A 16,250-nucleotide genomic window follows, 5' to 3' on the forward strand; every position below is an offset into this window, starting at 1 on the left:
CTTCACCGCAGATGTTATGACAGCCCCCATCGTCCAGACAACAGTATACAAAATCATTAATGTAGCGCCACGGTCAGAAATTAAAAACCTACGAAATGCAGATGGGATAGATCGTTCCTGGTAGAAGTGTGTTATCCGAGTTTTGCTCAAACAGCTCTCTGATCACCCCCTTTTCATGCTTCCCAGTATCTGTATCGATGGATCCACTAGATGCCAAGTTAAAAACCCGAAACTCTTCAAGACAGACAGGAATGTGGCGCTCTGGCTGCCAAAGCGACAGGTGCAGAGGTTCATGAATATTACGTGACGAGCTTCGGTGTGTGTCCCCGGGAAGCCCGGCCTGCAGCCGTTCTGGGTGTGGGGGACTTGAATGTCAGGGGAAACAGTGGGAGACAGAGGGCGTCACCGAGGAGTTCAGGACAGAAGCACTTCACCCCAGAAGGGCTTGAAACAGATGGTTTCCGAGAAGCTGAGAAAGTTGGAGTGTGTGTTGAAAAGACAACCTCCACATTTTGGGTGTACTTTTTTTGGGTTGAGGAGGAGGATGCCTTCACTCTGGGAGGCTTGGAGAAATGGTGGTTGATTTCTCCAGGACACAGGAAAACCTGGACAATCTCTCTTTTTTTTCTTTTTCTTTCTTTTTTTTTTTTTTTGGTTACCAGGGATTGGACTCAGGGGCACTCAACCTCTGAGCCACATCCCCAGCCCTATTTTGTATTTTATTTAGAGACAGGGTCTCACTGAGTTGCTTAGCGCCTCGCTTTTCCTGAGGCTGGCTTTGAACTCTTGATCCTCCTGCCTCAGCCTCCAGAGCTGCTGGGATGACAGGTGTGCACCACCGTGCCCGTCTCGAAAACTGGAAAACTCCTGATAAGAGCTCATAGAAGAACATGATAGCCTCAGAAGTAGAAGTGGGTCTTTGGGCATCATTTACACCTCGCACTGAATGGAAACAGACATCCCTGTGAGCATGTACAATGGCAGCCGCTTGGCTCGCTCAGGGCATAAGAGACAGGCACTTCTCACATTTGATTCAAGAACCTCACTAATGCTGTCTTGCCTCGGATACCAGTTCTGGCTGCCACCTGGTTCTGATGTTGTTGAGATGATCACACTCTGTCCTCCTTACATGGTGACTTCAAGAGCCAGGTGTGGTGGCTCGGGCCTTGCACTGACAGATACTTGGAAAGCTAAGGCAGGAGGAGAACTTCAGAAGTTTGAAGCCAGCCTAGGAAACAGGGCAAGGCCCTGTGCCCCTAAAAAGAAAAGAATTGGTGGCTCATGATTGTGGATCCCCTGCCTCTAGGTGCTGTGGGGTGCCTGATTCTAATGCTTCTATCTGTACCCCACCCCCTGATCTAATCAGGCTTTTAGGGTAAAGGAATAGGTCTCTCTATTCTTCATTTTAAACCGGCTCCCTACTTTTGGGGTACGAAGAGTGCACAAAAGCATATTAAAAGCTTGGACACTGCTTTAGGTTGCAATCTTCTCAAAAGCGTATGCATTTGAGCTTGAATCAGTCCCCAGACTGGGGTTAACATCCAATGCTATGTATTTTTTTCCAACATCAAATAGCACCCTAGGGTCCTGGAGGGAATCAAAAAGACACCTTTTTTCTTTATGGGATTTGCTATGTGTGTTCAGAAATATCAGGAGGGGCAGAGTTCCAGGGAGCAGACTGAAAGAGACCAGTTGACCCCACGTCCAGGCCTAGACATGAACAAAGGATCCACGGAGAAAAGCCCTCGGCCTGCGGCAGAGCAGAATACGAGCGCTATTTATGTGCATTCCCACACTCTAGTGCATTTGGAGACGGGTCAGGAGGAAACGGGGAGAAGAGAAGGAACATCGGAGACATGAGGAATCTCTCACTGAAGGAACTGGGCGCTCCTTTCCCCATGTCAATCACAGCGGCAGCTGAGAGGAGCAACTCAGATTTGCTTCCATAAAGCTCATCATCATCCTATGGCTCCCATTTCTGGGGATCTGAAGGGTGACGCTGGCCCAGGACAGCACTTCTTCCTGAGCTCTGATGTCATCAACACTCCGTCTGCACCCATCTTTGGGTGGTGCTTTTCCTGAGTTTTGATTTCACGGTCTTTTTAAGTTCCCGTTGGGCAAGTAGCTGGCTTCTACCAAGCACCTCTCACGCTGTAGACCTGGATCACAGGCTTGGGAGTTAATAGAACAAAGGAACCATGAATGAGCCAGATCCTAAAGAGGGTCTGAGAGCATCCAAACCCCTTCATTTGAGGGAATTGAGAGATTGGTTCACTCATGAAAGGAGACCATGGTCTTTCCTTAAAGGGGGAGCAGTATTGACTGAGGCCCAAGCTAGAGATGCCCATCACATAGCGATGTGACTTAGGAAGTGGCATTGGTTCGTTATGACCCGATATCTCATTGAGGTTTTCTTCAGGGAAAACCAGTCACTTCTGTACATTGGTGTTTCTGCCCTTTCTTTGTTCTCGTGAGTAAATAGCAATGCACCTCAAGATACATCAGGCAAGCTACAGTGGTACACAGAGAATCATTAGGGCAGTAGGCAGCCTTTGTGATATTGTAGTAGCAGATACATGCCCTGATGTATTTGCCAAAGTCAGGGGAGGTTGTTTTATCAGGTTTACGTGGCACTGTGACCAAACTACCCAACAGGAACACGTAAAGGAGGAAAAGTTTATTGGGGGGCTCATGGTTTTGGAGGGCTCAGCCCGTACATGGCTGAATCCATGGCTCTGGGACCAAGGTGGGGCAGAACAACATGGCGGAAGGGCCCAGTAGAGGGAAGCAATTCAATTCATGGGAGGGTCAAGAAAGAGAGAGGGGGGAGAAAAGAAAGGGGGGAAGGGGTCCCCGGGAACATGCACCCTTCTAGGGCATGTCCCCAGTGACCCACCTCTTCTAGCCATGCCCCACCCTCCCCCATAGTTACCAGTGTCAGTCCATTCAAATGAGGATGGACTGATTAGGTTGTAGCACTCCTAATCTAATCATGTCACCTCTGAATATTTCTGCCCAAACCCAGGAGCTTCTGGGGGATACCTCACATCCACACCGTAGCAGATGCATAATATATCAGTGAACCCTAACGGATTTCAGTTCATGATAATGCATTCCTGTTGGCTCATCAGTTATGACAAATGCACCATACCATTGCAAAATATTGGAACCAGCCTAAAGCGTGAGCCCCCAAAACTCCCATCTGAAACTATTTGGTTCAGACCTGTTTGAGAACTAAGAGTGTTTCTGGTTTTAGGAATGACAGACGACCTATAAACCACGCCCAGGGTTAGGTAACAGCCCCACCTGCGCCCGGGTCGTACTCTGTAATCAAATGCTTCTCTCATTCTATGGCCAAGCCTATGAGTATTCATGTCAAGACCATAAATAGCCTTCCATCCCTCCAGATCAGTTTGGGCCTCCAAAATGAGTTGCAAAGGATTTGCGTTTGGTGAGAGTGACCCTTTCATGTCATAACTGGGGCTCCAAGTCAAAAATCACCTGACCGCTTCCTCTATCAGGAGTCATGCATCCATGTTTCTGGAATGTGTCAAGGTTTGAGGTCAAGGCCAGAGAGGGACCTGCAGCCCTGGGCCCTCCTCCTGCCATGCCAAATTCTTCTCCAAGGAGAGCCCGTGTTTCATCCCCTCCCAGTCTCCGCGACCTCTCCACCATTTCTCTGATCTGGTGTTAAGCAGGATCCAGGGCCTCGTTAGGTCAGATGCCGCCTCTGTTCTCTTGGTTTTGTTAACCAGAGAACAAAGAGACGGTCTGAGCGGCGTTCTCTTTGCTTTTGGATTTCCCTGCGTTTGGTGCCTTCAGACATCGGCCAGCCGCTGGTAGACCTCCCTGCTCCTTGCTCCATGGAGGGGCTGAACTAAGCAAGGTGGAGGTTCGGCCAAGGGAAAGAAGCGCTTCATCCTTTAAACAGACATCTCTGTCTCTTCTAATATGGGTTCTGCTTCTGCCCCGTTCAGTGGAACAACCAAACAGAAGGCGCATTCGGTAAAACCATCCAGGGTGAAGGGGCTCGGTTACAAGGTGGGTCACCAGTGGGGGCCTTGAACATTCCTTGCTGTCTCTTTAATGCACACTAATCACACTCCGTCATATTTGGAAATGGTCATTGTCATCTCTAACATCAGTGGCTCGGTTGTGAAGGAATTCTCACACCCTTACAGTATTTCATTTGTCTCTGGATTTCCTAATGGGTGCACCCATACATTTTGTGAGTCATTGAGATCCACAGAGAAGCTGCTTTCTGTACGAGTTTTTTTTTTTTTCTTTTTTCTTTCTTTTTTTGGTTGAACTCAGGGGCACTCCACCACTGAGCCACCTCCCCAGCCCTATTTTGCATTTTATTTAGAGACAGGGTCTCACTGAGTTGCTTAATGCCTCGCTGTTGCTGAGGCTGACTTTGAACTCGTGATCCTCCTGCCTCCGCCTCCTGAGCCGCTGGGATTACAGGTGCCCACCACTCTGCCTGGCCCACAGATTTTTTTTTTTTTAGCCCAAATTAATTCCCATGATTATTAGAAGGGCTAGAGAAGTGCTATAACCCAGAGAGCCATGGGGGACCCAGTGCTTGCCCCCCCCCCCCTTGGAACATCCAGGTGGCAGAATGAGTAATAATTCTTCCGACTGGGCCTCTTCCTTGATGGAAATGGTGATGGGGACCAAGTGAAATATGATCAGGATCCAACAAGGTAGCAAAGCAGAAGAATGTCCCCTTGGTGACCTTGTTCTGCACTTCAATAAGACCACGTGTCCCTACTGATTACACCTGCACAGAGCATTTATTCTCTTGGTTCCTCGTGGGCTCTGCAGGACGCAGGGTAAAGGCACAGCGTGGCAGCCCCCCTGGTTTGCAGCAGCATGCTGCCCGCCCCGCACAGTACCCTCCAGATGTGACCCAGATACGCCCACGGCTAAGGCAAGCAGCTCCCCCCCACACCCCGCTGGTGTTCTCAGTGCTTAGTGAAGCCCCTGCATCCTCCGTTAGGGTTCCTAGAATTTACTTTCCAATTGAGATTGTTCCCGTTTAAGTCTTTCTTCCCAAGACCAGGTGTTTAATCAACGGCCCACGTGACGCGGCAGGAAGATTAAGGGATCCATCACAGTCCTAGATTCTCCACGGCGTTGGCAGCTCTTTCTCGTACCTGTCATTAGGGGTAAGGACCTAAACGAGCCTCAGGTGCGGCACCTGGGATACTTGGCCGCATTTAGAAGTAGAACCAAGTCTGGGACTTTTAGTTTCCTAAGATGAAGTCAGAGGATTGCACGACTGTCCTTGGCCGGCAGAGTTGAGCGACTGAGTTTGCAATGGATGGAGACACTTCCGGCAGGAGAGATGTGCACTGTCCCAAGGATCATGCTGCAGAGATGTGTCCTTTGACTCAAGGGGATTGCTGCAGAGAGATCCAGCACATGGAACAAAAATCTGCCATGTCACTTTTTTCTTCCTTAAACTCCTCCCTGGCATGAGGCTGAAGGTCGTGTCGTCCATGATCCATTCACAGATTTCAGAATGAGTTTTCAGACTTAAGGGTGCATCACCAAAACCAACACAAGTGCTGCTAAAATATTGTTTCTTTAGCCCCCCGATCATAAAAATCAGTGAGTCTAGGAAGGGTTCCAAAGTCTGCTTTCAGCCAGCAACTTTGACTCAGGTAGTGTCAATACAGGAGGTTTCTCAACCAAACTTGGAGAAATGATCATTTTAGACACAGCTTCACAGTTCTGTTTGCTTCTCTGTTTTATGAATTCAGTTGCTGCTTTCCCTACAATGTTGGTCTTCAGAGCAGACATGCTTCCTGGTTTGATTCGGTCTCTTTGATGCCTTTGCTTTTACATCAGCTACTTTTTAAGATTGTTCTCGGATGCCCTGTCAAAAAGGAAAAACAAATACTACATGGAGCACCTGTAGGTTGCCCCCAGATCTGCCATCCTATAGCTTGGTGCTTTATGCAGAGTATCTGCTGATGACCTTTTGCTGGAATCCAGATTTTGCTCTATGCTTGTTGGATGGAACTTGCTAGTAGGGTCTCTGCTTTCTTGAGTTAATCATTGACTGAGATTTGGTCTTATTTTTCCTCTGCTCAGCCCCAGAAATCCTCAGGCCAGCCCCATCCATTCCAGTTCCTTCACTTGGTTTGGCTTTGGGCAGTTTGAGTACCAAAGGGCTACATGTAGTTTTCTGGGAGAATTTGCTCAGGGATATGCAGAAATGAGCCAGAGTAATTCAAAGAAAAAAAAATAGCCATCATTAGTATCCCCAAACTGCAAATAAAATATGTGGCAGAATGCATCTGGCCGCAGAATGGTGCTTTCTTACTATTTTCTTAGAGGGCGATTTTTTTTTTTAAGGTAAAAAAGAGAGAGAGAGAAGGAGAGGGAGAGGGAGAGGAGGGAGAGAGAGAGAGAGAGAGAGAGAGAGAGAGAGATCATTTTTGTTCCCATTATAGATAACACACTTTTAGCCTGTGACCTGGAAAAAATATGATTAATATCTTTGAATCCAAAATTCTGCCACTCTCTGCATCTCTTTAGATAATCTAAAAATTGAGAGCAGCCCTGATATTACATTTTATGTCTGAGATGTTGGTTGAGAACTCAGGAAGAAATTGGTTGATAAATACATTGATTATTTTTGCCTTCCCTTAAAAAAACAAACAAACAAACAAACAAACTAGATTTTGAGAAAGAAAAGATCAAAGAGAAAAAGGAATTTGAGCATCTCTGGTCAAGAGCCGCATTTTCTAATAATTGTCAATAATGCATGATCCGGAGGGGGAAAGGGCTGGTGTGTAGGCCACAGTAGCCCGACCTTTGACCTGCATCAGTCTCTGTTCCTGATATCTCCAGTGTTTGCTGGAGACTTAAAGGTTTCCCAACTTAACGGGATGCAGAGAAAGAGGCATCCGTCCCCCGGATCTTCTTCTTTCTCTTTACAAAGATGGAGTGGAATCCAAAGTGGGTCCAGGAGAATTTCTGTGCAGTGGAACTCCAGGGTCACTGGTCTATGGTGGGAGTGAGTCTCCCAACCCCTTGGCCAAAGGTTGCCATTAACGACACAGCCCAAGTAATGACTCCCACGTTGGCATCTCCACTAAACCCACTGGTCCTCTTCACCATGACTTTTGGGAATCCTCAGAAGGTGGAAAATCATGGATCCTCAATAAGCACTTCATTCTTCTCACTTCTCCAAGACATTTGAGATTCTGGGATGACTTTCCCCCTTTTGGGGGGAACTGAACAGTAAAGATATTAGTCCTACCATCCTGGCCGTTAAAGAAGAAGATGCATTACTTGTGGACGAAGGGTGTTGGTGAGATAGCAGGAATCCTGTGGGTATCAAATGAAGATAAATGGTAACTCGAGGTCGGTGGACTTCCAGGGTCTGCTTGAGATGCTGCCCCTGGGGAGGTGTCACCTTAGCCTCTGAGATTCAACTATGAGCGCTCTTGGGAAGTATTCAGTCCCAGGGCTTTGCAAAGCCCTTCATTTTCTTTGAATGGGTCCATTTCGTAGTTTTCTGGGATGCTTCCCCTCTCGACTATGAGTCCCGGTGACTTCTCTAAATGTCATCAAGCATGGATTTATTGGTTGGTTGGATTGACCTAACAGGAAAGATCCAGGACTGGTCCCAAATCCAGTGTTGGCTAACCCTCTGTGCTTGGAAAATGGAGAGCTAGGAGAGTCTGTGTTTTGAGTTCTCAGACTGCAGGGTGCTAGGTTGAATGGCAGATTCATGAAGGTCAGATTCTTCTGGTGCAGCCAGTCTGTCTGGGGTCTCATAAAACAAACATGACATGCATATAATGCAGCTGATTTACAGTCTAACTTAAGAGACATATTGGATTATTAAATCTTCTGTCATTTGCTGAAAATGTTCTTTTACCTCTTTGGATTGAAAAAAAAAAGTCACAGTCATTCTTCTGGTTACACAGAACCTAACTGTGATAAAATTACCAGTAAATTTCATCTTCTAAGTCATGCAACTGGCAAATACACAGTTTTTAAAATTGATTTATTTACTTTAAGTAGGTATACGTGACCGCTGAATGCATTTTGATTCATTGTACACAATTGCAGCACAAATTTACATTTCACTGGTTGTACATGATGTGGTGTGGCACCATACGGGCCATCCTACATGTACCTAGGGTAATGATGTCCATCTCATTCCACCATCTTTCCTGCTCCCATGAACCCTCCCCACCCTCTATCCCTTTTGCCCAAAGTTCCCCCATTTTTCCCATGCCTCCCCTCTCCCCATTATGGATCACCATCCACTTATCAGAGAGAACATTTGGCCTTTGGTTTTTTTTTTTTTTTTTTTTTTTTTTGAGATTGGCTTCCTTCGCTTAGCATGATATTCTCCAGCTCTATCCATTCACCCACAAATGCCATACACAGGTTTTTGATGTACCTTCAAGAAAGCTGAACGTCACCAGGCATCTAGGACACTTAGATGATGCAAACTCAGTGGTACCTCTGAAGAACATCTCTTGGGACTCTTGGTTTTACTGAGCTAGGTGCCTCAAGGTTTTGGTGAAATAAAGAAACTTTTCTTTGTTCTTCTAAAAATATCTGGCAACCCTGGTCTAGAGATTTAAAAACAAGGATATCTGTTTTCTACACCTGGATTGTCTACGCTTTCTAAAATCTCTTTCTCTATCTTTGTGAAACCAAAGAGCTCATACATAAAAGGCTGTGGGTCTCCTTAGATGAGAAAAGAATAAATAAAAGAAAACCCTGAAATTCTGTTTCATTTATGGTCATGTTAATTTCCAGGCGGGGAGCGTGGTTAACCAAGAGAAAATAAAAACTTTAGATGAGATGTGTTATTTATAGCGGATGCAAAGCATCCTTATTATCAATCCTTGTTACAAAATACATGGGGAAAAAAATATCCTTTTTGTTATTTAAATATGGTGTGACTACATTGAGAAATGGAACAGATGTGAGCCCAAAGCCCCTCAGCTGCATCCTGGGTAATCATTATTATGTTTTATTCTTATTTGGAATTACTAGTAATAGACTGTATATTTCTGCATGAAAATTCAAATCAGGGAGCACCGATGAATTGAGATGATTGATATTATATATACACACACACACATAATTTTGGAATTGGGGACAACAATGGAAATATTTCTCTGTTGGAGAAAACCCACCAAACTTGCTGCTGTGTTAGTGATCTGATGATGAACATTTTTCATTTAACTCGAGGTGCCAAAAATGTACTCGATTCTTCACAGTTGGAATAAGTTAACCTTGGGCCAGCGATCTAAATTTGTTTTGAAAATATCCACGTCGTTGTTGAAAATCTGATAATGTAAATATATGGATTCTGAAATATCTGGCTTCAAACCATAACAATTTTTTAATGCATGTGTTTTTTTTTAATACTTAGTTGTAGATGAACACAATACCTTTATTTTATTTATTTATGTGGTCCTGGGGATAGAACCCAATGCCCCATGCATGTGAGGCAAGTTCTCTACCACTGAGCCACAACCTAGCCCTAAGGTGCATTTTTTATGCATTTACTGTGTGCTTTAGTCTTTTTTCTTTTTCTTTCTTTTTTTTTTTTTTGGGTAAGTTTGATTTTCTTCCAGTCTTTCACTGTTTTGAAATTTTGTACATGAAGTCCACAGAAAAGACCCAGGTGGTAATATAATTCATGACATCCTCGAAAACAAATGTGGCATGCATGCACATTGCAAACGTAGGAATGTTGCTTTCCCATTTGTAACTGGTGTATCATTATTTTAAAGACAAGCCAGAAAATAAGCCAGGCATGGTGGCTCATGCCTGTAATCCCAACAACTCGGAAGGCTGAGGCAGGAGGATCACAAGTTTGAGGCCAGCCTCAGCAACTTAGTGAGATTCTGTTTCAAATTTAAAAAAATAAAATAAAAGGGCTGCGGATGTGGAGGATGTGGATCGACAAAAGCTGGTTAGGAAAGTTTTTCAGAAAAGCAGAGGCAATTCACACCCTTCACGATAATCATGTGCAAAGAGAGTATGGTCCATCAGCTGTGCGGTCATAACCCACATCGCTTTCTAAGCCCCTGGTTCCTCTCTCTCAGAACCTATCAGGTTGTGCCTGGCTCAGCTAATTAAAGAAATTAAAAAGTGGAGGGAAAGTGACTTTCCAATAGAACAAATCCTCACTGTCTTCTATGTATAAACTGCTCAACTTGGTGCCAGAGGAGATTAAAAAAAAAAAATGGGTACAATAAGGTAAAGCTCTCAAGCAGTTAAAATCCAAAGAAGAGAAAAGAAAGGTTCAAATACACTTGACAAAGAGGCATCCACGGGAAGATTCAATTTGAAACTGTCATGGGCAGGAGTGGTCAGTTGTGTCCTGAGCAACGTGTACATGGGGACGCTGGGGAAGGATGTGCGTTAGGGCTGCTACTCAAAGTGTGGCTCGTGAATTATTCCTGCCTTTGAACTTTGCTGCTCTTCTGTGACCAAATAAGTTTCATGCACCTAGTTTCTCTTGAGAGAGAGCATTTAGAAATGCACAGCAATATGTTGATGCATCGTCTGAGGACATCCACAGTGGATTCCTATCATCAGACCTGTCATAGCCCAGTTTGGGTGTTGGCGAGTCCCATGTCGTGCCAGCCATGGGATACCCACACAAGGTGGTCCTTAATGGGTTGAGAAAACTAGGAGACCGGCCCTTCACTCGGGATCATTTGAGGATCAGGACTGTATGATTCTCAAAGCTATTAAGGAATATGGGAAATGCGGCTCAGGACACCCAGATCTGGAAGCAACAATATATCAGTGGTGTCATGGCCCAGAGGGATTACTCCCAAAGTCTGAGCCCCGAGCGCAGCAGGGCTTTTACTTTATACATCAGCAAGTTTGGGGTCCATCAGTGCAAGGGAGTTGGTGCAATTCTCTGGAGGGAGCATTCTGCATTTCTTATATGGGTACGAACTTGTCCAAAGTCTGGGGACTCTGAGCTCATACAGCTTAGGGACTTGTACTGCACTAAGCGTAAAGGAGGATTGTCTGTCCACATAGCTTTGTTTCCTGCTTTTGCTACTGTATCTTCTACAGGTCCCTGTGAGCTGCTGCAAGCCTCTGTAGTTACATGTCAGTAAGCAGAGCTGCTGTGTATCAGTGTGCAAAACTACAGCCTGTCAGCTCAACTGCTTAAAATTCCTAAAGTTGTCTTTTGCTGTACACACACACACACATGCACGCGTACACACACGCACGCACGCACATGCACGCACACACTCCTATGTATCTGTGCATATCTATTTGCAATTTAGAGCCATTTCTCATTATCAACATATTTTAAAATTCGCCAGTTTGTTTCCAATCCCATTCTTTCATGACACAGCTGGAAAATGTTAACACTGTGACATTAGCCCGTCTTTCAAAATTGCCGGTATCAGAAAAGGGACCTTGGAGGCACAAAACAGGAACAGAGTCCAAGGGGGCGACAGCCAGAGGGAAGAGTGAGCAGTAGGGGACGTGGGTGGGGGTGGGGCAGGCGTTCTGGCTGGAAACTGTGAATTTAAAAAGTGATCATCGGAGCCCAGCGGCCTGGGCGTGTAATCTCAGCGACTCCGGAGGCTGAAACAGGAGGCCAGTTGGTTTGAGGCCAAGCCTCTGCAATTCAGCGAGGCCTTCAGCAAGTTAGTGAGATCCTATGTCAAAATTGAAAATAAAAAGGAGTGGGGATGGGTTTGGGACTCAGTGGTAGAGTGCCCCTGGGTTCAGTTCCCAGTACCAAAATAAAGGTGGGAAAATGAGTGATCAGTGGAATAGCAGCGTCCCTTCTGCTTTAACACGATGCACACTGGCTTAGTCTTTAAGGGGGGACTTTTACCCAGGGGGGAGCCGAGTCTGCCGCCCCCCGCTATTATTGCTCTGCATATTTCACATTCATGGTGATGCTGTGGCCTGTGGCTGCGCCTGTTGGGAAGAGGTCGCTCATTTCACACATGTCCTCTGTTTGTTTCAGATGATTACGCGCTGCACGGCCCCGTGTTCCTTCAAGAGCCAAGCCCCGTCATGTTCCCTTTGGATTCCGAGGAGAAAAAAGTGAAGCTCACTTGTGAAGTGAAAGGGAATCCCAAACCCCATATCAGGTGTGTTGACCTCAAACTGTGGGACTCCGTGCACAGAGCTCAGGGGGTCCTCAGCAAAAGGCATCTATAGAACTCTTAGGAAGGCATGGCTGGGTAGCCAGAGGAGTCTGCGGTGGCTCTTCATGAAAGGTTAAGTGAGCCAGGTGCGGTGGCACATGCCTGTCATCCCAGCCTCTCAGGAGGCTGAGGCAGGAGGATCGCAAGTTCAAAGCCAGCCTCAGCAAAAGCAAGGTGCTCAGCAACTCAGTGAGACCCTGTCTCTAAATAAAATACAAAAGAGGGCTGGGGAGGTGGCTCAGTGGGCGAGTGCCCCTTGAGTTTAATCTCTAGTACCAAAAAAAAAAAAAAATTAAGTGACCAATTGGTATTTGGTAGTAGTAGGAATTAAATATTTGGATTAATCCTATTTTGGGAAACCTTAACAATTTCTAATACCATATTCTTAACTAAAAAAATGATACCATTTTAAAATGTATTGGTAAGCTGGCAAGAAAATAGCGAATACCTAACAATCTAAACATAAATGGGTTTGGAAACCAGCAAAATCAGAAGGACACTAAATGATATTTAGTGTCCTGGACAAACAACACAGGCAGAGATTTGGATTTTGCAGCCTTTGTAGAGACAGAGCCAAGACCCATCTCGCAGGAGAGCCTAACATGAAAACAATTCCCAGAATAAACCAGATCCCCCAGGGCGACAGCCTTAGAGCAGAAGTAAACTGCTCTAAGGGACAGGAAGGCACAGGCCATGCTAACTGCACACCTGGAGTGCGAGTGGCCTTCGTAGCAAATGAGATGTAGCGCAAACGAGAATTCGTGAGCAGCCAGACAGGTCTGAAGAAATCAGGCAAATGTATCTAAAAGTGACAAACGGAAATTAAATATCAGAGAGAGACAGACAGACAGACAAGAGTCTCATCAGAGCATCGGAGAGCAAAACCAGAAAGAATGAGGCAGAAACAACATTTAAAGAGAAGTCCGAATTCCCCAGAATTCATGAAAACTCACGAGCCACCGATATCAGAAGCCCAGTGTATTTCAAGTATCAATGCAAGTAAAGCCTCCTGTAGAACAGCCAGACCACAGAAAGCCAAGTCAGAGAGATGGTGGTTCCAAGGAGCCCGAGATGTAACACAGGCCGTCTTCAAAGAGATGAAGCCTCAGCGGCAATTGACTTTTCAGTAGCAACCAAAGAGAGAAGAAGAGTAGACCTTTCTCTATTTAGCTGTCAGACTTATACTGACAGCAAGCAAGGAGAACAAAGAACGGCTGTAATCAAGACGACAATTACAAATGCTAGGGACATGCAGAGAAAAGGGACTGACTGCTGATGGGAACGGACAGCCATTGTGAATAATTGGATAGAAGTTCCTCAATAAAACTAAAAAATAGACCTACCATATGATCCACTATCCAACAAGGTATCCAGCCAAAGAGATACGTGGACCTCCCGCCCCCCTTAACTGTTGTAATACTCAAAATAGCCAAGATGTGGAATCAACTGGGATGTCCATCAACAGAGAAAAAGACAAAGAAAGTATGATCTGTACCAAATGGAATATTACTTGGCCATAAAAAAGAATGAAATTGACATTTGTAGCGCTGGTGGATAGAACTGGAGGATGTTAAGAGAAATAAATCAGGCACAAAAAGACAAATACCACATGCATGCTCTTACGTATATGTGGAAGATAAAAACTTGATCTCTTGGCCATAGAGAGTAGAAGAGAGTTAGCAGAGTGGGAAGGGAAAAGAGGAGGAGATAGGAGAGTTTGGATAACAAGTCCCAAAATACAGTTAGGTAGGAAGAATAAGTTCTAGCCCTCCAGCACCATAGGGGGATTATAGTTTGAAATGATTTATTGTCTTTCTCAAAGAAGAGTGGAGTTGGGAGTTTCTCAACACCAAGTGGTGCCTACCCTTGATCATTGCACCTTGTGTAGACGTGTCAAGTTGTCACACTGTGCTCCATAAACAGGCCTGACTTTTATGTGTCATTTGGAAGTTAATGAAAAAGAGAGAGAGAGAACAAAACGAAAATACCTTTAGGCAGACAGAAACCCAAGCTTGATTCCAGCCTATTCGTACTAAAGGGAATTCTAAAAGATACACCTGACGCCGAGTAGGAAATGATCCCAAGGAAAAAAAGCCTGAGATCCAAGAACAAATGATAAGCAAATCAAGGAGCAAGTGTTAGTTCTTCCACATATGGGTTGATTGCGCTAAGTAAGAAAAATGCTAAAAAAAATACTACTGCCTGGTGAAGATAAGAAAGAGGAAAAGTTACAATTCAGGCCAATGATAGGGAAAAAAAATGAAAAGATAGACTCTGGACAATGGATGGACCATATGGTTAAATAAATAAAATAAAAGCAAATGCTTATTTTACAGCAAACGCCAAAAACCCGTTCCAGATGGATAGAAGACCTCAATGGCACATTTAGAACAAGTGGAAAAGAAAGTAGGCATGCATATGTATGACTTCAGGACGGGGGGAAGAGAAAGTATAAATCATCAAATATTTAACTTTTTTAATATTGGGAACTTCCATTCAACAGAATATACGGAGATATGCAAAATTACAAGCTTCAGATTGGGGAAGAAATTTTTTGATGTATTTGTCATCAGTGAAGGATCGGAATCCAGAATATTTTTAAAATTCCCTTAAATCAAAATGTAAAAAAAGACAAGTGGAAATATTAGTAAAACATTCGAGTGGGTCCTTCTAAGGAAACGGAGACCAGATATCCGGTAAACATGAAAAGGTTGATCAATCTCCTTAGGAAACGAATATGCAATTTAAAGTAAGTTGACATACTCTTCCCCACATCACAGATTGACGGAAATTTAAAAGATTGGCCATGTGTTGGTGAGATGTGGAGCAAAGAAAACCCCTGAACCCACCTAGCGGGAGTGTAAATTGGAAAAACTCTTGGTATCTGGCGGGGACAGTGTTAGCTCGTGACACCAGGGTCCCTCCTGCTCTCTGATGCAGGATGTGAAAGTTCATAACACGTCAGGAAATAACCAGGCTGGTGGGTTCACACAAGATCACCTCATGCACATGATCCGTGGATGGGTTGCAGGAAAATAATGTCGAGGAAGCAAAGTAAATCACAGCAGAATCACAACATATCATTGCATATTTACAAAGTTCAAGTGCAGGAAAGAAGGAGGGGTTGTTCAAGGTCCCCGGGAGGCAAAGCTATAATTACCTCCACCCTCTTAGGGTTTTTAGCAGGGCCTGAGAATTATATTGACAGAAGATATACCAACAGGGGAAAATTTTTTTTAAAAGTATATGCACATTTATTTCATACAAGTTTTCTGTGTCCAGGAAACTGTCACAGGTTAATGACCGAAAGCTGTAATCATTGGTGAACACCTATATACAGAGTAGTAGGCTCCCATCAGCTCAGGAGGCTGAGACAGGAGGATCGTGGGTTCTAAGCCAGCCTCAGCAATTTAGTGAGGCCCTAAGCAATTCAGTGAGACCTGTTTCTAAATAAAATAGAAAAAAATGGGGGCGGGGGGCTGGGGATGTGGCTCAGTGTTTAAGTGCCCCTGAGTTCAACCCCCTAGTACCAAAAAAAAGAAAAAAGAGAGAGAGAGGAAGAGTAGTGGACTGAGAATGTAACTAACTTATGTGGGGCAGCCAAGGGAAAATATTTGAACAAGGTTTGTGCAGAACTTTCTCTGTCTCAACTTCCTGTCCCTGATAAGAATGTGACTTTGATTCTGGCTTAGGGACAGTATCTTTCATGTGGGAATTTCATCTCCAGCTTTTTAGAGATTGAGTGAAGGTCAGGGTGATCTTCGTGAACTTGTTTTTCAAGTGCCTTTAATCCAAATATGCTACAGCAGCATATTTTGGGGTAGCATCTTCCAAACTCCTTCAAAGATTACTTCCATACGCAATAGAATCCTTTTAATAATGTTTGGAATGGAAAAGCCCAAATTAAAGATTTTTGTGATTAACCATCAAGCAGAAGTGCTTCTAACCTAAGTGCATACAGGAGACTTCAAGAGTAGTGATAATATTCCTTTTTTTTAATACATAGGTCTTCATTGTCTTGATTCTTTATAATTTATGCATCTCTTATAAATAAATCATAGTTTT

The 16,250-nt window shown here is 44.5% G+C and overlaps 1 protein-coding gene across 5 annotated transcripts in view; it reads left to right on the plus strand.

Moving 5' to 3' along the window:
• LOC107150034 (contactin-4) overlaps nt 1-16,250 on the plus strand; it is an 874,282-nt gene that overhangs the window by 581,585 nt on the left and 276,447 nt on the right. For all 5 annotated transcript variants that reach the window (XM_048787029.1, XM_048787028.1, XM_048787027.1 and 2 more), the window contains one exon: nt 12,002-12,128. In XM_048787029.1, the coding sequence (XP_048642986.1) occupies nt 12,002-12,128 (127 nt within the window). The remainder of the gene's footprint in view (nt 1-12,001; nt 12,129-16,250) is intronic.

This window comes from Marmota marmota, unplaced genomic scaffold, assembly GCF_001458135.2.
Source record: "Marmota marmota marmota unplaced genomic scaffold, marMar, whole genome shotgun sequence".
Taxonomy (NCBI): domain Eukaryota; kingdom Metazoa; phylum Chordata; class Mammalia; order Rodentia; family Sciuridae; genus Marmota; species Marmota marmota.